Here is a 26260-nt window from a genome sequence, read left to right as displayed (position 1 = left end):
GCAGATGATGGAAATCTGAAACAAAAACCGAAATTACTGGAGAAACTCAGGTTTGGCAGCATCTGTGGAAAGAAAGCCTTCACTGTAAGAATGTTGAACACCTCAGTGAGGTGATGTTTCATTCTTCCAAACTCGAGAATACAGTCCAGTCACTTCAATCTCTCCTCGAAGAACAATCCCAGTATCCCAGAAATCAGTCGATAAGCCTCAATGGCAAGAATATCCTTCCTTAGATGAGGAGTCCAAAACTCAAGATGGCGGCAGCAGAGTAGGCAACATCTGGGCTCTTGTGCCCAGGCTTGTCCTTTTTTGTCCACTTTTTTTCCTTTTTTTTTCTATTTTCTCCTCTTAGTTTTTTTTTGTTTTCACTTATACTTACCTTCTAAAGAGAGCTCTTTCATTAGGAAAGTGTTTTCAATGGAGTCCTGAGCAGTGGCAGCTTCATGGCTACAGGGTTAGCTTCCCCGTGGCATAGGCTGGTGTAGTCCGAAGCAAGACTCTGGCAATGTTATGACATGGCCTGGTGTAGCCTGGAGTGGGATTGGTTGCAGAGTTGAGTGTGCTGATCAGCCCGGAATGGGACTCCGGCAGCAATGTGGCATTGGGTGGTGAGCCCAGAGCAGGATGGTGGCAGTGACGAAGAAAAATTTGGACTCTTAAGTCTTTTTTTTAAATGTTAAGTTAATGGGAATGGCACCAATGCACGGTGACGGTATAAACTTTTCACTGTATTTTGTGTTGAATACATGTGGCAATAAATGATTCGATTCAATTCAAAACTGTGCACAATACTCCAGATGCTGTTTCACCCAGGTACAATGCAATTGCAGCAAGACCGCTTTACTCCTGTACTCAAATGTTCTTGCGGTAACTGCCAATATACCGTTTGCCTCTAAATTTTTTGCTGTAGCTACATTTTTAGCTTTCAGCGACTAAAACAAGATCAAAAAGGTGTCTGGAAACCAACACTGCCTAAACTCTCACTTTAAGAAATATTTGGCATTTCTGTGCTTTCTACCAAAGTGGATAGCTTCGCATTTTTCCACACAATATGGCACTGATTATGTTCTTACTCACTTAACCTGTGTTGGTTAAGTCTTGGCTTCTGTTAAAAGGGTGGGTGGGGGCGGGGGGGGGGAGAAAGTGGGCTGCTCAGTGGTCAGCACTGCTGCTTCACAGCGGTAGGGACCCAGGTTCAATTCTACCCTCTGCTGACTGTATGGAGTTTGCATGTTCTCCCTGTGTCTGTGTGCATTTCCTCCAGGTGCTCCGGTTTCCTCCCACAGTCCAAAGATGTGCAGGCTAGGTGGATTGGCCATACTAAATTGCCCATAGTATTCAGGGGTGTGTAGATTAGGTGGGTTATAGGGGGATAGGTCTAGGTGGGATACTGAGTTGGTGTGGACTTGTTGGGCCTGTTCCCAAACTGTAGGGGTTCTATGATTCTTGCAGCCTCTTTGCATCCTTCTCACAACACATACTTCTACCTTGTGTTGTTTCATCAGCAAAAACTTTGAAGTATAACAACATTTGGACCTTGCCACTAAATCATTGATTATAGATTGTGAATAACTGAGATCACATACTGATCTTGAAGTGTCCCACTAAAGATTGCCAATCTGAGAATGATCTGTTTATTATTTCCTTTCTGTCTGTTAACCAATTCTCAAATCATGTCAGTACATTAGCTCCAAATCAAACAATTTCTTAGAGTTACAGATTCATACAGCATAGAAGCAGGCCCTTTGGCCCACCATGTCTATTCTGACCAACAAACCTCAACTATACTAATCCCATTTAACTGCACTTGGTCCATAGCCTACTATGCCCTCGCATTTTAAGTGCTCATCCAGGTATTTCTTACATAGTGCGAGACCACCTGCCTCCATCAACCTCTCAGGCAGCACATTCCATACTTCAACCACCCTCTGGCTGACAAAATGTCTCCTCAAATCCCTTCTAAACCGCTTACTCCTCACCTTAAACTTAGGCCTTCTTGCCTTAGACAATTCTGCTACAGGGCGAGAAAACTCCCAGTTCTGAGGAAGGGTCACCTGGACCCAAAGTGTCAACTCTGATTTCTCGTCACAGATGCTGCCAGACCTGCTGAGCTTTTCCAGCAATTTCTGTTTTTATGTCTCTTGTAATGCCTCAATCAAATAACCCCTCTACCACCTCCTACTTCAGGGAAAACAAACCTAGCCTATCTAGTCTCTCCTCATTTCCGAAACTTTCCATACTAGGCAACGTTCTGGTGAATCTCCCCTGCACCGTTGCCAGTGCAATCACGATCTTCTGATAGTGTGGAGACCAGAACTGCACATATGTTTCTCACCTAACCCATGCTCTATAAAATTGAAACAAGACTTCCCTACTCTTGTATTCTACGCTCAGTTAATGAAGGCAGGCATCACGTATGCTATCTTCACCATCCTGTTTACTTGTTCTAATGCCTTCAGGGATATATGGACTTGTACATCAAGGTCCCTTTGTTCTTTAGTACACCCTGGGGACCTACCATATGTGTAAATCCTTCCCTTTAATAGACATCACAAAATGCCCCTCACGCTTAAATTTCATCAGTTATTGCTCTGCCTAATTTACCAGCCAATCAATATCAGACTGTAGCCTGAGACCATCTTCCCCATTATCAACAGCACCATCAATTTTCCTGTCACCTGAAAACTTGAGTTATACCTTCTATGTTTCACATCCAAGTCATTAATGTACATAACAAACAACAAAAGCCCCAGCCCTGATCACTGTGATCCATCATTGGTCACAGGCTTCTGATCACAAAAACAATCCCCCACCATCATCTTTTGCCTCCTATTTGCAAGGAAATTTTGGATCCAGTTTGCTGACTGGGATATCGTGAGCTCTTACCTTCTGGATGAGTGTTCCATGTGAGACCTCGTTAAAGGCCTTACTGAAGTCCATGTAAATGACATCAACTGCACCATCCTCAATTAAATTAATCAGATAGGATTGCCCTTCAATAAATCTGTGCTGACTATCCTTGATCAATCCCTGTTTTTCCAAGTGTTGGTTAATCCAGTTCCTCAGAACTTTTTTTTCCCAATAACTTCCCCACCATTGACATCAGGCTAACTGGTCTGTAATTTCCATCCTATCCCTGCCACCCTTCTTGAACAATGGAACCACAGGAGCTTTCCTCCAGTCATCTGGCACTTCATCTGTGGCTAGCGAAGTCTTCAATATCTCCACCTGGTCCCCAGCAATCTCCTCCTTTTGCCTACCATAGCAAACTGGGAAAAATCTCATCAGTTGCTGGGGATTTATACACCTTTATGCCTCCTAAAATACCCTCTATCCTCTTAATTAATTATTAACATCTCTAGAACCTCATCATTCTGAATAAAATCTCCAGCAACAGTGTTTTTCTCCTTTTGTGAATATAGATGAGAAATATTCATTTAAGACCTCACCCATGTTCTGTGTTCATGTACAGACAACCCCTTTGGTCTTGAATAGGCCCCACTCTTTCCCTGGTAATCCTCTTACTCTTAATAAATTTATAAAATGCCTTGGGGATTCCCTAATCCTAAGATATTTTGTGGCCTCTCTTCATCGTCCTACTCTCGTTTTTAGGCACCCTCCTACGCTCTCTTTACTTCTGAATCCCTGTTTTTAATACTCTGCACCTAACATATACTTCCTTTTTTAATTTTATCTATCTTTGATATCCCTTGACATCCACAGTTCCCTGGACTTGTTGCCCTCCCCCTTCACTCTTAGAGGAATGTGCTGGCCCTGAACTCTCACGATGCTACTTTTAAAAGACTTCCACTTTTCAAGTACAGACTTACCTACAAATAGCTGCTTCTAGTCTGTTTGCCAGATCCTGTCTAATGATATTGAAATTGGCCTTCCTCTAATTTATGCACTTAACTTCTGCACTATCGTTTATTCCTCTCCATGACTTTTGAATCTTAGAGTTATCGTTACTATTCCCCAAATTCTCACTCATGACATTTCAACCACTCAAACGGTTTCATTCCCTAGCATTAGGTCTAGCACTGCCCCATCTCTACTCGGACTTAACCTTAAAATTCTCATCCTTGTTTTCAAATTCCTTCAATGTTTTGCCCCACCTTGGCTTGGTAGTCTCCTCTAACCCCAGCACTCTCTAAGATATTCATACATTTCAAATTTTGCCTTTTGTGGATGTACAATTTTAATTGCTCCATTTTTTTCTGGGCTTTCTGCATATTACTTCAGCTCTCTACCTCGTTTTAATTCTTTAAAAAACTCCTCAAAATTTACATCTTTGACCAATATCTGATCAAATAATCTTTTTTGTGGTTGGCATCATAGTTTGCTTTATCAAACTCATGGGAAGTGCCAGGGACATTTCATTACACTTTTTTTGAGTCCAAATACCAACGAGGAAGGGTCACTTGACCCGAAACGTTAACTCTGACTTCTCTCCACAGATGCTGTCACACTTGCTGAGCTTTTCCAGAATTTCTGCTTTTGTTTCTGATTTACAGCATCTGCCGTTCTTTTGGTTTTTACCTCATGTATATAGAAGGTTTTCAAATAGGGAAGATATTGCTTCTGCATGATGTATTATATAATGAGTTGATGAGAATGAAAAAGGAGCCCCTGAAAATCAAAAAAAGCCAACAGAAAATCTGAACAGTCTTTTGAAAGAACATTATTTTGACCCTTTTTTCAGCTCCCACCAATCACATCTCCCATCACCCTATGTGAAAAGACCTACATTGCTTGTGATCTAACAATGCTTCAATTTTAAACTTTGCATCATTTGCTTATAAATTTTTCATAGTCTTGCCCTTCTCTTTGTACCCTCCTCCAGCTGTACAATCCGCCAAGATAAGAATGCAACAAATAGGAGCAGGAATTGTCTAGTTGGTCTTTTCGCCTGTTCTGCTATTTGATACAATCATGGGTGATCTTCTCCTTCAACTCCACCTTCCTGAACTTTCCCCTCAACCTGTAATTTCCTTCATATGCAAAAATCTATTGATCTTTGTCTTGAATATATCCAATCTTGAGAATTTGCTGCTCCCTTGGGTACAGATTCCAATCATCTATAACCCTTTGGTGTATAAATTTCTCCTCACACAAATCCTAAATGGCAGAGACTTTAGTTTGCAAATGTGATCCTGTTCATACTCTTCAACCAGGTGATACATTTTACGAGCACATATTCTGTCAAATCCCTTACAACTTTATATATTTCAATGAGATTACATCTTATTCTTCTAAATTCTAAGGCATACAAGCCCAATCTAATCAATCTCTCCTCCAGAATGTTTTCATTGATAAATTCAGCCTATGGAATCTTAGTCCCTACAAGGCTTCCTTGAATAAGTAGAACAAAACTGTAAGATGTATTCCAGGTATGGTCTCAAGTATACATTATACAATTACACTCAAATCCCTCTGACAAAAGCGTACATACTATTTGCTTGCCTAATTTCTTGTTGTACCAATGTGGTAAATTTCTGTGATTCTTGTACAAAAGATACCTAGGTCCCTACGAATATTAACAATTTTTAGTCCCTCACCATTTTAAAAAGGTTTTGCTTTTTCACATTTTCTACCAAAATGAAATTTCTATATATTCTGCAGTTTCTGTACACCCTCCTCCCAGCTAACTCTCCACCTAACTTTAAATAGTTGACATATCCAGCTATGTTGCACGTTATGGACTAGACCAAACCCCCTCAAAATATGTCAAGGAAATAGCCTCTACCCTAATTTTTTTTTATTTTAAAGGCATAATTATTTTTAAACCTCTCTTCATACTTTTAAAAAAAAAAACCAGGACAAAATGGCTGCAGCTCGTACACGAATTCTTGCGGTACCACATTTAAAGTCCATCAACCTAAAATTACCTGTTAATTCTGGAACTCTCTCCCTTTTGCCTGTTAGCTAAACTTTGATCCATCCAAAAAGATGGTTCCTAATCCTACAAGCCCATTTTTAAAAAAAATTTATAACTACTTGCTTAGCACCTTATCAAATTTTCTTAAAAATCCATATACACTGTGTTCACCAGTTCTTTTGCTACTCTCTCTAAGACCTCTGTTATCACACATCTATTAATGAGTTCTACCATTTTCCCTATTATTAAAGTTGGACTAATTGATCTATAATTCCTGTTTTTTCTCTCTTCTTCCTTTCTTGAAGGTGGCATTTTGGTTGGGCATTTCAGTCCACAGAAACTGTTCTAGAATCTAGGGCATTATTTTCTTTTATTCATTCATAGGACATAGGCATCGCTGATCAGGCCAACATTTTAATGTCCAACCCTAATTGACCAAAGGGCAGTTAAGTCAGCCACATTGCTCTGGGTCCTGAGTCAAATATAGGCCAGACCAGGTCGGGATAACAGTTTTCTTTCATACAGTAGAGAACCAGAAGGGTTTTTCCTGACAATTGACAATGTTTTTATGGTCGTCATTCAACTCTTAATTCCAGATTTTTTTTTTTTGTTTTATTGAATTCAAATTTAAATCTGCCCTTGTGGGATTCAAACTCTGATTCCCAGACATCATCTGCCCCTCCATGTGTTTCCAAATCTAGCCACTTGCAAATTTCCCAGTCAAACATCATCCTAATTTGCAACTATGTCTCTGTTCCTTCACTGTCTCTGGGTCAAAATCCTGGAACTCTCTTAACAGTATTGTGAGTGCCCTTAAAACCCAAGGTCTGCAGTGGTTGGAAGGCAGCTTATCACCACCCTCTCCAGCATAATTAAGGATAGTCAATAAACACTGCCCTTGACAGTGACGACCACATTCCCTTGAATGAATAATTTTAAAAAATGCTCCACTATTGGCAATAGAACCTCTAGCTGCTGGGTCCTAGGATCTGGAATTACTTCTCTTACTGTTTCCACCTCTCTCTCCTCTTTTTTTGAAACCAATGTCTTTCTTTGACTTGTCTTCTTCCATGTTCCATGTCCAATTTTATCTGACTGTGTAGCACCTTGGGATATTTTAATCGTTTGAGGGCAATTCATGTTGTTGAAGCAATCGTTTCTTATGTTACAATGTATATTTGCAATTTATAGCTTTGAAAATAAATGCTAGTAAAAACTGAAAGGTCATTAGCCAGAGACAATGAATGCTGGCCAGCAAGCAACACTCACATTCCATGAATGAATTTAAAAACTCTAACAAATCCATGAATGTAATGAAAACACAACACATGTTTATTTCTACCAAACCAATAATATTTTAAGTCCCATCTAGAATCATAACCATAATTGAACCATGCCCACTAAGATCAAATTAAGGTTGAATAAAAGTTAGGGATATTACTTACACAAGTATATTGGGGTACATATTTTGTTTTGGCTAAGTCTCCGTAGCATCAAATTATTTTGGAAGGTTTTTTTTCAGTGAGAACGATCACATTTTATCACTATATCTCATTTGACTTGCTGCATTAATGACCTACTATGCCCCATGGCATCTCTCATGTCCAATGTCCAATGTCCACTGCACAGGCCATTTCCAGAATAACTTGTCACTCAGTACAATCCACTGAAAGACTGGAATCACACAGACACACAGACTCAGCAAGTCTGGCAGTATCTGTGAAGAAAAAAACAGTTAATGTTTTGGATCTGATGACCCTACTCAAGGGACCCGGAGGTAGGGTCATTAGACCCACAATGTTAGCTCTGATTTTTCTTCACAGATGCTGCTGGACCTGCTGAGCTTTCCCAGCAACTTCTGTTTTTGTTCCTGATTTACAGCATCCACAGTTATTTCGGTTTTTCTCTTTCTTAGATGTTAACTCTAAAAGACTCCTGCGCACCTGAATGGTTACCAGCAATCTGAAGTTCCTCTGCTCGGTTAAGGACAGAGTCAGAACATGATGAAAAGGGAAAGATGGCATCATGATTCTCTAACAAGGACTTGGAGGTCCTGGTGAATGTTGTAGTCTAGAAGGGATGCATCCATTTTCCAGAGGACTGGCAGTGGAGCTCATGCTACCAGACCCTGCCAGCCTAGTCCATGGTTGCCACGCAGGTCAGTGCCATTTCCAGGGTGTGAAGGAATAGCCTACAGTGGTGCAAAAAGATCAATGACCTTTTCTGCTCTCCCAGAGTAAGTTCTGCACTCTTCTCACTGCTGTTTTCTCTCTCTCTCTCTGCTAATGCAGTCACCTCGCACCTGTGTTCATGCCCTGCCACTCTCTCAATTGTATGCAAAAACCTCCCTCACTTGATCTCACCTCACCCAATCCCCTTTTCCATGATCCCCGCACACTCTTCAAGCTACTTCCTTATCCAATCAGAATACTACATTTCCCCTGCATGCATCAACACTAACAGCTGTGTCACCCACTGTTATCTCACTCATTTCCAATATTTCTGTCATTACAGAACAGGCCACAGCAAGGCTGTACAAGTGGGGGATGCCTGACATTCGGAACATCACCCACTACGAGTACAGAATCCTTGCCTTGCAGAAGATTGGGGTTATGCCTGCAGGGATACAGAAACACACATGTCCTGCCACTATCTCAGTAACTGCATTGACAATCTTATTCGTTGCACACAACTTCTAAATACTGGCTGCGATACAGTCTCTCTCTTGTGTCTTGCAGCAGGCTCCCCGTGGTCTCTGTGGAGAAACATGCGGGAGAACCTGCCTGAATCTCTGAAGATGACAGTTCAGCGGTCTGAGAGGAAGTATCCGCAATGCTGCCTTCTGCAGCCAACAACAAAATGACACTTTGTTTTCAAAGTTGTGCATAGAAAGTGTAGGAGCACATGCTGGTGAGCACCTCACTGCAACAGCTCAGAGGTTGATGAAGAAGAAATGCCCCAGGCCACCAGCACTCTGAGGACTGCCAGATACCAGGCACCTCAGCCCCAGATAGGAAATATCCGTATAATGTAAGTGATCAGGCACGTCTTCCAAATACACAGGGTGGAGCAGCAGCAGCCAGACAGGCATCTAAGATGCAACAAACCTCAATGCCCAAAAGTTGCATTAATGCAGCAAATCATGTGATCATCTGTCTACGCCATATGGCAGCTACCATGAAGAGCCAAGACTAGCGCCCTCAGAGCATGCTGCAGATATGCATTATCCCATCCATTTTTCCTCAGGATCAAAGGCATGGAGATAGGGTGACAGGAAATCTTGACTCCACTCCAGATGCCCTCTCCTCACAAGGAAGCAGGGCAATGCCAGGAGGCACCCTGTCGAAGGAAGAACGACACACAGGCCCCTCAATAGCTTTCACTCAGAACACTGGTGGCTGGCCCTCCATCTCCATCCTGCTCGCCCACATCCCCTGACTCTTGGAAATTCAAGCCGAGGAGAGTCAACTTTCCTCTGGCAAGAAGACACTTGTCATGTTTTGCCCATCGACAAACAAGGATCCCTTTGATTGCCCACCAAATCTGCAGGACCAATGGGATCCACAGCCAAGCAGGCTCCACCAGCTGCAAAACAAGGGAGTACTGATAGCAATGTAGTGTGACAGAGAGAAAGAGGAAGAATTATTGCAGGCACTTTGGTGGCTTGGGTTACAATGGCTAGTACATTATCCTCAGCTTATGCATTAATATTTGTCCTTTAATCTTACATGTTAGTTTTTCTGCGTAAGTGCTATACGTATTGTTACAACATCTGGCATCACCTCATGGCCACTAGTCGAGGCTTAATGGCTCTCAGTCTGTGCTCAGTGCCTACTGCACCATCTGAAAGCAGGAGGAACAATGTGTGTACATAGCAATGGGTCATGCTGGGACCACTGACCTCCTCATCCAATATCCCTCACATTTAAATAAAGACTGAAAGAACTGCGGATGCCATAAATCCGAGATAAAAACAGAAATTGCTGGGAAAGCTCAGCAGGTCTAGCATGATGTCCCTTGTGTTTCAGTCCTTCTGTGTGCAAAGATGTAGCTATCAATAAAATAATCAACAGTGGCTGTGCCAGGGAACTACAACACACAGAGAGGGTCAACACCTGGGAGTAGACAGCTTGCATGCCTGTGTGCTGTACATCGTCGGGCTCTGTGACCAATGTTCTTTCCCTTTAAAAGCCCTATGATGGGTGGTTGCTGCAGCCTCCTCACTCACAGGTGGAGGCACTTAGCCTGCCCAAAGCGAGTGTGGTTTGCAGCCATTTTCTTCACTAATGCACACTTTTCATTTACATCACTTTAGAAGGTGACAGTGAGCACTCCTCTACTGTGGCTTCCAGCCTCAGCCTGAATATGCAGTGAGTTGTCGAACATCCACATTCTCCTCATTAGTATCACATCCAGTAATTCACACAAACTTCACACATTCCCAAGTCCCCTTCCAACTCATCCACGTGCCCACTCCTGCCTACCTTTCCCACTCAATCCATGGCAGATGGGGTGACCATGTCAACTGTAGTTATGCCCTGCACTCCTCCCCACCTCCCACTCCTCCAACTTAAGTCAGGATACTCCGTACAGTGGACGATTTCCTCCTCCCAATCCGTGCTTAATCATATCTTCCCCCGCCATCAACCTTCACAAGTGAACTGTGCCCTTTTCCAGAACCTGAAGTGCAGAAGAATAACTTGTTGCATCAACATCCTCCCTATTCTACAACTCTCCCACCCATTCTTTTTTTCCTTTGTTTTCTGGGGATGGATCTGACAAACTGATTGTGATTATTTGACCAACATGACTGGACAGCTGCAGACAAGATGTGCCCATTCCATTGACTGGTTCTACATTACCCTGACTGGCTACTAAGGAGTCAAAGGACAGAACATATCCGACTCCCTAGACTGAGGAAGTATGGATCACCTGACTGACAAAAGCCAAACTGGAAGTTTATCTACGGCCAATCCTCTGGACTGGTATGGCATGCTGCCTCGTGACTTACTGTGCTGGGACTGCTTGAATGAGTGGTTACCTTCGTGGACTTCAGTGAGGACAATTCCCCTAAGACTTTGAGACACGGCTGCTTGCTTGCTTGCTACACATGCAGCATGCCTGCTACATAAATTATTAGCACATGAAGCAGGTGAGAGACTGACCTTACACATTACTGTACAACAAGATGTGGATCCCCATAATGCTGCTGAGCAGCAAGGCAAGCTGCTTGGTTGTGATACCATGGTAAGTGGCGAGGCAACGCAAGACATGGATGTGGCAGGCATACTGGTAAGTACTATGTGAGTGAATGTTAAGACAGCAAGCAAGCAGCCCTGAGATGCTGTTCCCAATGTGGCCTCCTCTACATCGGGGAAACCAAGCGGAGGCTTGGGGACTGCTTTGTGGAACACCTATACTCGGTTCGCGACAAACGACTGCACCTCCCAGTCGCAAACCATTTCAACTCCCCCTCCCACTCCTTGGACGACATGTCCATCCTGGGCCTCCTCCAGTGCCACAATGATGCCACCCGAAGGTTGCAGGAGCAGCATCTCATATTTAGCTTGGGAACCCTGCAGCCCAATGGTATCAATGTGGACTTGACAAGCTTCAAAATCTCCCCTCCCCCGACCATATCCCAAAACCAGCCCAGCTCGTCCCTGCCTCCCTAACCTGTCCTTCCTCCCACCTATCCACTCCTCCCACCTGAAGCCCCGCCCCCATCTCCTACCTACTAGCCTCATCCCGCCTCCTTGACCTGTCCGTCCTCCCTGGACTGACCCATCCCCTCCCTAACTCCCCATCTACACTCACCTTTACTGGCTCCAACCCTGCCTTTTTGACCTGTCTGTCTCCTCTCCACCTATCTTCTCCTTTATCCATCTTCTATCTGCCTCCCCCCTCTCCCTATTTATTTCAGAAACCCCTTCCCCGCCCCCACTTCTGAAGAAGGGTCTAGAGCCAAAACGTCAGCTTTCCTGCTCCTCTGATGCTGCTTGGCCTGCTGTGTTCATCCAGCTTTACACCTTGTTAGCCCTGAAACGTTGCCTAGTCCACTCTTTGAACACGGCGCCTGTGCAAAGTGTCACTGTTGCAGCCTTTCAATGCCAATCTGCCTTACAATGCAAATCTATGTTTCCAGAGTGTACTGACAATGCATCGGAGAGATACCAAGATGGTCCAAAGTGGTAGCTGGATGCAGCATGCCAATGTTTACGGAGGAAGGCACATACGGTTGGTGCTCTGGTCTGTGGTTTGGTTGTTGGCAACATGGAGGTTGATCGGAGCAAGTGGTGAACTGTATCCATCAGCTGCTTGCACTTGTTTCCATGTTGAGTTTTCCTGACCCCTAGCTTGTTTGGCAAGTTTGTTAAGAATGCAGGATGAACATTAATAAGGTGAGATGTGCCATCAAAATGTGTTTAACAAGCACTATTCACCATCAACTGGCAATGCACAGCAGCCTAGTGAAAGTCTTGACACATTACTTGTTGAAACCATAAATGATGGCTTTTGGGACTTCTCATCTGATCATGCCACATATCCCTCTATCGTCCACATTGCTCAGACCTTCTAAAATTCCACCCTTTGTTGCAGAAACTGAATGTAGGAAATTTTCTACTGAGCATTGTTTACAAATAAATGTAACTTCAGAAGCCACATTGATGTATTTATCTAGGGTCTCAGCTAACATTCTCCTTAAGTTCATGTGGTCATTAGAAGTGCACCTGAAAAAAATCCCAATACTCTACTGTTAATTCTATTGATGTCACACAGCCAATATAAAGTATCCAGAAATATACCTCATATCCTCATCATTAATGATTTCAATCACAGGACAAGCTACTTTTGTTCGCTTTAAATAGATTCTTTCTAGAAGTGGCTCCAGCCAGCCAACATTGCATTCAACATGGGAGTCCAAAAATGTCAGCACATCACCTAAAAGTGAAAAAGGAAGTGTGAGCTTTCGATTTATACAATGCAATCTTCAAAATGATTATGAATACCTTTTATTTCCATTCATTGACAGGACGTAGGCATCATTGGTTAGGCCAGCATTTAGCGCCAATCCCTTATTACCTTTGATGAACTGATAGCGAGCTGCCTTCCCAAACTGCTGAAGTCCATATGGTGTAGTTGGGAGAGAATTCTAGGATTTTGCAGGAACAGAAGTAACGAAATTGCAATATTGCAGATTACCCAAAACTTGGTAGACGGTTGAACTGTGAGGGGGATACAGAGATGTTTCAGGGTGTTGGGGAGGCAATGGGCTACTGGTATTATTGCTAGACTGCTTATTCAGAGACCCAGATAATGATCTGGGGACCTGGGTTCAAATCCTGCCACAGCAGACGGTGGAATTTGAATTCAATAAAACGTCTGGAATTAAGAATCTAATGATGACCATGAACCCATTGTCAATTGTCAGAAAAACCCATCTGGTTAACTACTGTCCTTTATGGAAGGAAACTACCATCCTTACCTGGTCTGGCCTACATGTGACTCCAGACCCACAGCAATGTGGCTGACTCTGAACTGCCCTCTGGGCAATAAGGGATCAGCAATAAATACTGCCTGGTCAGTGACGCACTCATCCTGTGAATGAATATTAAAAATTTTTGACAAGTTGAATGAGTGGACAAATGCATGGTGGATAAAGTATAATGTGGATAAACATGAGATTATCCACTTTGATAGCAAAAACAGGAAGCTAGATTATCTGACTAACGATATATTGGGAAAGGGGATGGTGTAACAAAATCTTGGTGTCTTCGTACACCAGTTACTGAATGTAGACATGCAGGTGCAGCAGGCAGTGAGGAAAACAAGTGGTATGTTAGTCTTTGTACCAAATGGTTTTCAGTATAGGAGCAGGGATGTCTTGCTGCAATTGTACAGGGCCTTGGTAAAACCACACAAAACTGCATGCAGTTTTGGTCTTCTTATCTGATGAAGGATATTCTGGCTGTGGAGGGAGTGCAACAAAAATTACCAGACTGATTTCCTGGGATGGCAGGACTGACATGATGAGAGACAGGATCTCAATTAAACCTATAAAATTCTAAGAGGACTAGACAGGTTAAACACAGGAAAGATGTTCCCGATGACTGGGGAGTCCAGAATCAGGGGTCACAGTCCAAGGATACAGGGTAAGCCATTTAAGATTGAGATGAGGAGAATCTTTTTCACCTGCTGAGTGGTAAGCCTGTGGAATTCTCTGCCACAGAAAGTGGTTAAGGCCAAAACATCGAATGTTTTCAAGAAAGTGTCGTTAGGTATAGTTCTTAGGGCTCAAAGGATATGGGGAGAAGGTGAGAACAGGATGCTGAGTTGGATGATCGGCTATGATCATACTGAACAGTGTTGGAGGCTCATAGGTCTGAATGGCCTACTCCTTATCCTGTTTTCTGTATTTCCATATAGTTCTAAGTTAAGATTATATATGGTTTGGAGGGGAACTTGCAGGTGATGATGTTCCAATGTATCTGTTGCCTTTGACATTCAGTGTGGTAGAGGTTATAGCTTTGGAAGATGCTGCCTAAGAAGCCTTGGTGAGTTGGTAAGCTACAGCGCATCTTGTAGGTGTTATGTACTGCTATCACTACACATCGGTGGTGGAGACAGTGAATGACAAAGATGTTAAATGGGATATCAGTCAGGCAAACTGCTTTGACCTGGATCGTGTCAAGCTTCTTGGGTTTCGATGGAGGTGTAGTCATTCAGGTAAGTGAAGAATACTTTTCGCATTCCTGTATTGTGCACTGTATTTGATCAATAGGTTTTGAGGAGTCGCAAAGTGAGTTACTTGCCACAGAGTTGAACCTCTGAACTGCTCTTGTAGCCACAATATTTATTTGGCTGGTCCAGTTCAGTTTTTCATCAATCATAAATTCTAGGATGCTGATACTGGGTGATACAGCTTTGGTACTATAACCCAACGTAGAGAGGCAATATCTGGATTCTCTGTTGTTGGGGATTGTCATTGTCTGTCATTTCTATGACACATATGTTACTAGCCATTCCACTCCGAGCTTGAATATTGTCCAGGTCTTTATGCATTTGGACATGGACAGTTCAGTATCCAAAGAGTCATAAATTGTGCAAAATATTTGTGATATCATCAGCCAACGTCCCTACTTTGGACCTTATGATGAAGGGAATGTCATTAATGAAGCAGCTGATGAGAACTGGGCTAGGATGCTATGCTGAAGACTTCCTGCAGCAACCCTATGGCTTAGATGTATGCCTTCCAACAACCACAACCATCCTTGTTCTTGTTATGACTCCAACCAGCGGACAGATATTCTCCTCACTTCCATTCAAATCAGTTTTGATTGGGATCCTTCGAGGTCAAATGCTACCTTGATGTTAAGGGCAGTCCTTTTGTACATGTTTTGACCAAGACTGTAATGAAATCAGGAGCTGGGTGGGCTTGGTGGACCAAAGCTGTGAGTCACTGAGAGTATGAGACTTAACTGCATTGTCGACAACACTTCCCACTACTTTGCAGGCTGATGGAGCGGTAATTGGCAAGGTTGGATGGGTCCTGCTTTTTACCGGACAGGAGATAGTTGTGCAATTTTCCACATTGGCGGGTAGCTGCTAGTGTTGTACATGTACTAGGCTGGGGGAGCCTAGGTTCTGGCGTATTCAATTTTATAGACAGAATATTGTCAGGTTCCATAGCCTTTGCAACATCCTGTGTCTTCAGCTATTTCTCCACATCACATAGAATGAATCAAAATGGCTGAAGACTTCCATTTGTGATGCTGGAGTCCTCAGGAGGGAACATGGATCATCCATTTGAATTGAACTGAATTGAATTGAATTAGCTTCATTGTCGTAGGTACTCAAATGAGTACAGTGAAAAGTTTATAAGTCGCCACTTATAGCGCCATTTTAGGTACAAAGGCACCTAGGTACAGAATAGAGAAATGAAGAAAAAAGTTACATTAGTTATACACAGTATGACCATAGGCCAGAAAAAACAAGGAGCAAAGTTAAAAGACAAATATCACAGTGTCTCTCCAAAGGCTTTCCACAGCAGACCAATGCAGGGTGCCTCCATGTGGTCTGACCATTGGCTGCTGCCACGCTCCCATACCAAGCTGCTATCATCCCTGCTCTGGCCATTGGTCACTTGTGTCCCCGCTTTGGGCTGCTGGCTTGCCTGCTCTGGTCACTGATCGCTGGCGTCCTTGCTCTGAGCAGCTGGCTTCCCCTCCTCGGCTGCTGGTCACTGACGTCCCCACTTTGGCCCACTGGTTGCCAGTGTCCCTACTTTAGCCACTGACTGCTAGCGCTCCTGCCAAACACTGAGGCAGTTCAGAGGCCAGGAGTCAGAGGTTGATGTAGGGTATTCGAGGCTGAGAGAGGGTACGAGAGAGGGACATAAAATGCTGAAGATGCTTGCAAATGCTTCAGCCTTGTGTTTTGCCTGGACGTGCTGGGTTCACCCATCATTACGGATGGGTATATTTGTGATGCCTTCTCCTTCTGCAAGTTGTTGACAGACCTTAGATCTGATCTGTTGGTTCCGGGATTGCCTAGCTTTGTCTGTCGCATGCTGCTTATGCAGCTTTGCATGCAAGTAATCCTGTGTGGTAGCTTCACCAGGATGGCACTTCATATTTAGCTATTACTAGTGCTAATCCTCATGTGCCTATCTGAAAACTTCATTGAACCAGAGTGATACCTGGCTTAGTGGTAAAGATAATAATCCAGGCTATGAGGTTACAGGCTGTAGACTAATACGATTCTGCTGCTGCTGTCTCACAATGCATAATGGTTGTCAAGTTTTGATTTTGGAGATCAATGCAAGATCTTCCGTTTTAGCATGATGATTGTCCCATACAACAAGATGGAGGCTTTATTTAAAATGTAGGGATGGTGTCTGTCTCCACAAGACTATACAACCAACATGCCTACCAATACTGTTATGGATGATGCATCTGAGCTGAGCTAGGTGAGGATGAGGTCAAATGCAATTTTCCTTTAGTTGGTTCCCTCACCACTTGCCATAGACATTGAACTCCCTCATCTAGAGTACATTCTGTGCTCTTGCCACCTCCAAGTGGTGTTCAATGAAAAAAGGGGGAGTGATGGTAGTCAGCAGGTGATTTCCTCGTCATGTTTGATGCGATGCCATCAGCTTTCATTGGTCCAAAGTAAATGCTGAGAACATACCCAGGGTTGATGATGGTGCTGTTTGAGACAATATCTGTAAAATCTGAGATTCTGTGAGAAAGACTTGATTATTGGTGAGACAGCTCTCCCAATTTTGGCACAAGTCCCCAGGTGTCAGAAAGGAGGAGTTTGCAGGGTTTGTATGGCTGTATATGCAACTGTTGACTTGATTGGCTTGGTCAATACCAGATGGTCCATCTATTTGCTTTTTTTAAAAAATCAGACTTCGTAGCCGTTCATGACAACTAAGTAGTTTGCTAGGCCATGGATATTTAAGAGTCTAGACCTGAAATCATATGTAAAACCTGAGCAGGCAAAGATGGCAGTTTCCTTCCCTAAAGGACATTAATGAAGCAGATGGGTTTTTATGGAAGTTGTTTCATGGCTGCCACCAGACTAGCTTTCAATTCCAAAATTATTAATTGAATTCAAGTTGCACTATCTGTCCCCCAGTTCATGAACCTGGATTTCTAGATTACTAGTCCAGTGATAAGACCAATACATCACTGCCTCCCTTTTAAAGATAAATGATTTAGGAACAATTAGCTAGAAAACATTTTTCTCTAAAAGTTCTCAGCACATCGGTCAATGAACATAAGCAAACTTAAGTTGTGAAAAAGCATCAACTTTCAGACTACAGAGAAAAAATTCCTTTCAGTTGCCCTCGCACCTTCGGCATTATTTCAGCACAAGTTTGGGGTAAAGCTCATCTTATGCACCTAAATGATGGTTGCACCATATTTCTAGTCAAACTCTGGCAACAGGGTAGACACAGTTATCTCCCAGTCTACGTGATTTCACAGAAAAAGAACAGAAATTGCTGAAAATATACAAAGTATGTACCAACAGCTCAAAGCAAAAACAAATATGTAATATTCAAAAGGTTTACCTTGAATATTAATACTCTGTCAGACATGTTGAGTATTTCTAGCATTTGCTCTTTGCATTATATTGTTCCATTCCATTCCATTCCATTATAAATGTCAGTACAAGTTCTGTTGCAATATCAGAAATTTACAACTTTTGGCCATTTGAAAAAAATATTTTTCTTCACTATATATTCTCCCTCTTTCTAGGCAATTGCCTGATGGATAAAGGTAAGCAGGTAACTGGCACCTAATCTATCTGCATTAGTCTTGGTGGTTCCATAACACAATCAGTTAGTACAAGCAGTTACCAAGTCTGGAGTAAGTTTTAAAATAAGAGATATTCTGCATTTTATTCAACTTACATGAGGGCACAAAAAAGACAGCAACATTGAACATGTTCCTTCAAGAACTGAACATAATTCATAAAGGATAAACAGTGCTTATCAATGAAAGAAAATGAGATTGATGGCCAAAGAGGTTTGTTACAAATGTGAGGTTTACATGCTAATTGTATTTTAGTACTAAATCTTTTGATTTAAAGGATTTTCATAGCTTTGGACTGCAAAATTAGAATAAAATAAAAGGAGTCATGTGACCTATGCTGGGATATGACTGGCAGTACACCAGGTCACTCAGTAAGAGTTACACGGTGGTACTGAAAGAGAGATGTTAAATGTTAACACCTGGAGACAATGACAGATGTTTCCAAGTCTGCGACAAGAGGGCTAAGTATAAAACCCAAAAATTGTTATGAGAATTGGGGAATAAATAGTTATGTTGGAACCTGTTCCTTTGACTCGAAGATGAAAAGCAGTGGTTACTAGATATAGTTGATCACTATTTCAGCTTGCACACAGAATTAAAGGAGTTTCATGGTGACATGGAGTGGAGGACAGAGAAGGATATTGTGGGATCAGATTACAGGTTTATCTGAGCATCTGGAGATATCACTGACAGAAGGCTGTTGTAGTCTTAATGTTGCTTGACCTGCAGATAATTGAGGGAAATGAACAAAAGACAGATGTTGGCCGAGCCTGCACCTTAAATAGAGAAACTGCTGGCTCTATTGTTCACTAAATGGAATGTGGCTCGGAGTTCACGCTCAGTTTGTAAACCACATTCATGGTGAAGTGGAACAAAGCAGGGATGTTTGCCGAGTTGGGGGTAGAAGGAAAACCCTGAGGGAAACTCTCAATGTGGGAGATTGTATAGAAAAGGAAAAGAACAGAAGTAAAACCCTTGGGGACTGGTTCCAGGAGAAATCATAATCTACATAAGAGACTGAGTAGCATAACAAAATTGAGAGTTTTCAGTTGTAGAAGAGTTGTACAAAACTTCATTTGGATGTTTAAAATGTTTAATATCTACAAACCTAAACAAGTGATTAGTTTATGATGTTTTGTCATTAGGCATTTATACAATAGAAGTTCTTTTTAAACACAAAATCTTGACATGTTATCATTTCAGTGAATAGTGGGAAGTTCAATCGAATCTCTTTACCTCAATGATTCATTAGATAAATGACAAAAATAAAACAAATTAGAGAAAAATAAGCACACTATACCTGTAGCAACAGCCGCACCTACAAGTCTGGCTCGTATTAAACCATGACGTTCACGGAGGTGAATAACATGAACTTTTGGGAATTGTGACATGTATTTGTCTAAATTTTCTTTCAGATATTCTATATAAGTAGAAGAGCAGAATTTCTTGGTTAACTGATTTCTCAAAGAAATAATTTGATAATATTTTTGCATTTGGACACTAAAAAGATATCCAATTGTATTTATAACCTTTCTTACTTCAGATGCAAAAAGAATTTCGATAGAAGTACGCTCATGAAATAAATGAGGAAGTTAAGGAAGAAAAGATGATAATTCAATGCCATATATCCGACATAGCAACTGACAATGTAAGTGATTTAGTTTCTCATTAAACAATATAATATTCCAAGTTATTATTCACTGCATAATAGAGAATCAATTTTTAATAATTTCACTATTATTTCTAATGAATAAAAAAAATCTATTTATTTTTACACTTTGATTCCAAAATATCAATCAAGAGTGTAAGTTCATTGGAATTGCCAGATGGGTAGTTCAAATTGGTTCCAATGGGATTCCATTGTATTACAGTGGAGCAAAAAAAATGCCATTAGGAATGAGGATGACCCATTTCAAGGAAGGATAGTGGAAGTAATTCCTGGGCAACCCTAGGAATTTTGCAGAAGTGGAATTTTAACAAATAACTGGCAGGAGTTCCCAGCGGCAGCAGGAAAGATTCTAGACCACACAAAGACAGGGACTGAATAACTTCATAATGAGGGCAAATAGGAAAAGATTGGGACAGCTCTCGTGATAGGGACTTAACTGTAAGCAGAACTGACACATGCTTCTGTGGTCGTAAACTAGATTCTTGACCGATTTGTTACCTCCATGGTGCCAGGGTCAGTGATGGCTCAGAGCAGCTGCAAGGCAATCTGAAGGGGGAGGGTGAACAACCAGAAGTCGTACTACATGTCAGTACCAACAACATGGGTAAAAAAACAAATGAGGAACTGCAATAAGAATTTAAAGACTTAGATAGTAGATTAAAGAGGAAGATTACTAAGGTTGTAATCTTTAAATTACTTCCAGTGCCATTTGCTACTAAGTAAAGGACTAGGAAGATAGCTCAGATGAATGTGCGGCTAAGCTCAGATGAATGTATGGCTGAGGGGATGGTGTAGGAGGGAGTGCATAAGAATTTTGGATCACTGCGACAGTTTCTGGGGTAGGTGGGACCTGTATAAACTGTACAGGTTACACCTGAACCAGAATGTGTCCCAAATCCTTGCTGGGAGATTTGCCCTTGCTTTTGGGGAGGTGGATGGGGTACAGAGCAGATGGAAAGTCAGAAGCAAGGTTCAATCAAACATAGAATAAATTACTAGAGACCAAAGGGGTAATCTATGCATGGAGCCAGAGGATGTGATTGAGGTCTTAAATGAATATTTCTTACCTATAATCACAAAGGAGTAAGACATTGTAGCTACAGAATTCAGCTAGAATGGTGAGGTTGTACAGCTTATTAAAATTAATAAGGAGGTGGTATTAGATGTCTTAATGGGCATATCCCCAGGGCTTGATGAGATGTACTCCAGGCTACTATGGGAGGTGAGGGAGGAGATTGCTGGGGCCCTGGTGGAGATATTTACTTCACTGGTCACAGATGAAATGACAGATAACTGGAGGATAGCTAATGTGCTTCCTTTGTTCAAGAAGGGTAGCAGACATAGGGCAGGAAATTACAGACCAGTTAGTCTGTCGTAAGTGGTGAGGAAATTATTGGAAAAAATTCTGAGAGACAGGATCAATCAGTACTTGGAAAGGCAGAGATTGATCAGGGATAGTCAGCATGGATTTATAATTATTGAATCCCTATAGTGTGGAAAGTCGCCATTTGGCCAACCGAATCCATACCAACCCTTTGAAGGGCATCCCACCAGGACCCACCTCATCTTCGTGACCCCACATTTACCATGGCAAATCTACATAGCCTGTACATCTCTGGAGACACTGGGGCAAACTACCAAACGTGTACATCTTTGGACTGTAGGAAAATATCCTTGGAGACCCAGAAGAAACCCAAACAGATATGGAGAGAACATGCAAACTCCACACGGTCACCCAAGGCTGGAATTGAACCTGGATCCCTGGCATTATGAGGCAGCTGTGCTAACCACTGTGGCATCATGATTTTGGATGAAGATCCTGTCTGACTAATTTAATTGAGTTTCTTGAAAAAGTGGCTAAATATACAGTACAATTGATGTGGTTTACATGGACTTCAGTGAGACTTCTGACAAGGTCCCACATGAAAGGCTCGTCCAAAACGTAAGGGTCCATGGGATCAAAGGCAAGTTGGCAAATTGGATCCAAAATTGGCTCGCAAATAGGATTTAAAGGGTGATGCTGGAGGGTTGTTTTATGATTGGAAGTCTATGACCAGCGGTGTATCACAGGGCTTGGTACTGGGACCCTGCCCATTTGTTATGTATATTAATGTCTTGGATTTGAAAGTAAAAGGTATAATTCATAAGTTTGCAGATGACACATAAATTGGTGGTACTGTTGATAGTGAGGTGGATGGTCTCAGGCTACAACTTGATATTGATCGGCTGGTAAATTGGGCAGAGCAATGGCAGATAGAATTTAACCCTGATAAGTCTGAGGTGATGTATTTTGCGAGGTCTGATAAAGTAAGGATTTACACAATGAACTGTAGGTCCTTACGGAGTGCTGAGGAACAAAGGGATTTTGGTATGCAAGTCCAAAAATCCCTAAAGGTGTCAGAACTTGTAGGCAGTGTGGTGAAGAAGGCAAATGAGGTGCTTGCCTTCATTGGCTGGGGTGTAGAATAGAAGAACAAGGAAATTTTGTTACAACTTTATAAAATATCGGTGAGGCCAGAGATGGAATAATATGTGTAGTTCTGGTTGCCACACTATCAGAAGGACACGATTGCACTGGCGAGGATGCAGAAAAGATATACCAGCATGCTGCCTGGGATGGAAAAGCTCAGTTATGATGAGAACCTGGAGAGGCTGCATTCATTTTCCCTAGAGTAGAGGAGGCTGAGGCGGTATCTGATTGAGGTATAAAAATTATAAGAGGCATAGACAAGTTAGATCATGAGAATCTTTTCGCCATGGCAGATGTGTCTCAGACCAGAGGGAAAAAGTTTAAGGTGAGAAGTAAATAGTTTAAAGTGGATCGAAGAAAACATTTTTTCAGCCAGAGTAGTAGAAATATGGAACGTGCTGCCTCTGAGAGGATGGTGGAGGCAGGTACCCTCTCAACATTTAAGAGGCATCCAGACAAACACTTAAAATGTCAGGGCATAGTAGGCTATTGACCAAGTGAAGGCAAATGAGATTAGTGCCATTTGGCGTTTGTTGGTCAGCACAGATGTGATGGGCTGAAGGGCCTGTTACAGTGCTGCATTACTCTATGACTCTAAGACAAGTAAAACTCAAACTAGTAGAGCCGATAGAGTATAGAATAGCTAGATATTTCCTTGGCAATTTTCCAAATTGGTTGCAGTAATTTCAGTGAAAATTTGGATGAAATGCCAGTGACAAACTGAGTTTTTGACCAACTTTTGGAGGCTGATCAGGCGATCTGTTCAAGGAAATTCTTCACAATAAATATTTGGAAAGAATGCAATTTCTTAAGTTTACTTCTATAACAGCAAGATTGTTGCTAATTCAAGCAGCACGACCCCTACTATGTAATATAGGGACAGTTCAGTGGTTACACAGCAAATAGAAACATTCCAGGAGACCTCAACAGTAGCAGAAAAATATTCTTACAATTCAGAAACTGACATTCACAAGCAAAAGTGTTTTATTTAGGTTTCAGAACGACTAATTCTTTCCATTTCACTCGCATTTTAAGGTAATAATATGTAGGAGTCTTTTGAGAAATATATGCTTTAGTTACATTGACTGAAATAGTTTTTTCTTACCTTTGGTGCTAAAATCATCCACAAGGATAACCTCTTTAATGAGATGAGCTGGTGATCTGTTGAAGATGCTGTGAACTGACCTCAGAAGTGTGGACCACACTTCATCCACGAAGCACATGATGATGCTGGTCGTTGGAAGGTTGTTGTGAACTACCTGGTTGGAACACCTGGAACAAATATGTCCAAGGGGTATAAAGTTTAAACAGTGGAGTCATGGCATGTGCATTGTTGTTTAGATACAAAGGAGTTCCACCAATTCTTGATTCTTCTCTAAATTCAAAAGATTTCTTCAAATGAGAGAACTGAATCTGCTTCACATCATAGGTAAATATGCTGCATACAGATCAAATCTAAGTAACCTCCTGAATTAGATTAAATCACTTAAAGGAACTAGAGAACAACTTTCCAAAATTTTCTGAATTTTTGTGTGATCTACTCACTTCCAGGAGTTTACATGACTTCAGGAAGGAAGTGACTGTCTAGTAATACATAGAACACGATAATTGTAGGCAAGGAGCTGGGTGAACCAGTTTATGTTTTGCTGGCTATGATTTGTGCAGGTTTGTAAACTACACACCCTCAATTTATCCAATCTTCACTCCTATTAAAAAATGCTGTAGTTATTTCATTAGACCTTCATCTTACACATTCCTATAATAAAACAAATGAAAAGCTTTGTTTATTTAATTTCTCAGATGTAGTTATTTCTGTTACAAGTTTAACCATCAACTACAATAATTTCCACATATGTAGTGTAAGCAATATTAGCCAAGGCTACCTCATAGAGTCATAGAGTTGTACAGCACAGAAACAGACCCTTCGATCTAAGTCGTCCATATCGACCAGATATCCTAAATGGCCCACATCCCTCTAAACCCTTTCTACTCATATACCCATCCAAATGCCTTTTAAATGTTGTAACTGTGCCAGCCTCCACCACTTCTTCTGGCAGCTCATTCCATACACACACCACCCTCTGCGTGAAAAAGTTGCCCATTAGGTCCCTTTTAAATCTTTCCCCTCTCACCTTAAACCTATGCCCTCTAGTTTTGGACTCCCGCACCATGTGGAAAAGACATTGTCTATTTACCCTATCCATGGCCCTCATGATTATAAGGGTCACCCCTCAGTTTCTGATGCTCCAAGGGAAAATGGGCCCAGCTTATTCAGCCTGAGAAGGAGACAAAAATGCAGGTGACTACTGATATTCTCTTGAGGGACACAAGACAAAATGTAAGAGAAAGCTATCTAGTTAAAATAATATTTTGGAGACTGATGATGCACTCTAGCCCCTAAGACAGCAACTGGTCACAAAAGGTCTCGAACATTTAGGTGAACAGGGCATGGTTTCTCTCCAAGGACACCTTGATGCAGATGTAAACAGAAAAGAGGGCCAAGTTGTTAAGATGAATGACTGTCTCAAAGACCTGGTTATTGGCACTTCAGCCAGGCCATGGAGTACAATCAGAATATTACTGTACCCCGTGTGCACCATTTAGTCACAAGTCAGGGATGTGGGCTGAGGTGTAAGCAAAATCTGAGTTACAGTCGAAGTGGATCGCTTGATGAAGAATCCATATGGGTGGAGGTCAGAAATAGGGGATAAAACAAAATAACAAAAATAATAGCTCTGACGAAGAGTCATCTAGACTCAAAATGTTAGCTTGCACTCTCTCCATGTATGTTGCCTGACCTGCTGCAATCTCCAGCATTTGTTGTTTTCAGTACAGATTCCAGCATCTGCAGTAATTTGCTCCTACAAAAATAGCTGGAAAGACAGGTTGGAAAAGGGATACAAACAATTTACAGAGAGATAGTAATAGATTAAATAAGTGAGTAAAATGTTGGCAAATGGAGTATAATGTAGAAAAATGTGAAATTGTCTGTGGTGAAAAAGGCATTTGGCACATTTGCCTTCATTAGTTAAAACACTGAGTATAGATGTTTGGACGTCATGTTGCAGCTGTACAGGTCATTGGTGAAGCCACTTTTAGAATACTGCGTACAACTCTGGTCGCCCTTCTATAGGAAGATGTTGTGAAGCTCAAGATGGTGTAGAAAAGATTTACAAGGATGTTGCCAGGGCTGGAGGGCTTGAGTTATAGGTAGAGGCTTAATAGGCTGGGGCTATTTCCCCTGGAGCGTCGGCGGCTGAGGGGTGACTTTATAGAGGTTTATAAAATCATGAGGGGCATGGATAGGATGAATAACCAAGGTCTTTTTCCTAGGGTGGGGGAGTCCAAAACTACAAGGCATATGTTTAAGGTGAGAGGGGAAAGATTTGAAAGGGACCTAAGGGGCAACCTTTTCATGAAGAGGGTGGTGTGTGTATGGAATGAGTTGCCAGAGGAGATAGTGGAGGCAGGTACAATTACAACATTTAAAAGGAAACTGATGGTTATATGAAATAGGAAGGGTTTAGAGGGATATGGGCCAAATGCTGGCAAATGGGACAAGATCAGACTGGGAGATAGTAGGGACTGCCGATGCTGGAGAATCTGAGATAACAAGGTGTAGAGCTGGATGAACACAGCAGGCCAAGCAGTATCAGAGGAGCAGGAAAGCTGACATTTCAGGTCTGGACCCTTCTTCAGAAACGGGGGAGGGGAAGGGGATTCTGAAATAAATAGAGAGAGAGGGGGAGGCGGATGGAAGATGGATAAAGGAGCAGATAGTTGGAGAGGAGACGGACAGGTCAAGGAGGCGGGGATGGAGCCAACAAAGGTGAGTGTAGGTGGGGAGTTAGGGTGGGGATTGGTCAGTCCAGGGAAGACGGACAGGGCAAAGAGGGGGGGTGATGAGGCTGGTAGGTAGG

The 26260-nt window shown here is 42.1% G+C and overlaps 1 protein-coding gene across 1 annotated transcript in view; it reads right to left on the bottom strand.

Annotated features, from left to right (window-relative positions):
- LOC109912788 (polypeptide N-acetylgalactosaminyltransferase 5) overlaps window positions 1-26260 on the bottom strand; it is a 69034-nt gene that overhangs the window by 29091 nt on the left and 13683 nt on the right. Inside the window, exons 2-4 of the mRNA XM_048599019.1 lie at window positions 23446-23612; window positions 19502-19621; window positions 12685-12820 (exon numbers count right to left, since the gene is read on the bottom strand). Of these exons, the coding sequence (XP_048454976.1) occupies window positions 12685-12820; window positions 19502-19621; window positions 23446-23612 (423 nt within the window). The remainder of the gene's footprint in view (window positions 1-12684; window positions 12821-19501; window positions 19622-23445; window positions 23613-26260) is intronic.

The sequence above is a fragment of the Rhincodon typus genome, chromosome 7 (genome assembly GCF_021869965.1).
Source record: "Rhincodon typus isolate 14 chromosome 7, sRhiTyp1.1, whole genome shotgun sequence".
In the NCBI taxonomy this organism is placed as follows: domain Eukaryota; kingdom Metazoa; phylum Chordata; class Chondrichthyes; order Orectolobiformes; family Rhincodontidae; genus Rhincodon; species Rhincodon typus.
Note: the sequence above shows the minus strand (reverse complement) of the source record. Positions and strands in the feature narration are given on the sequence as shown.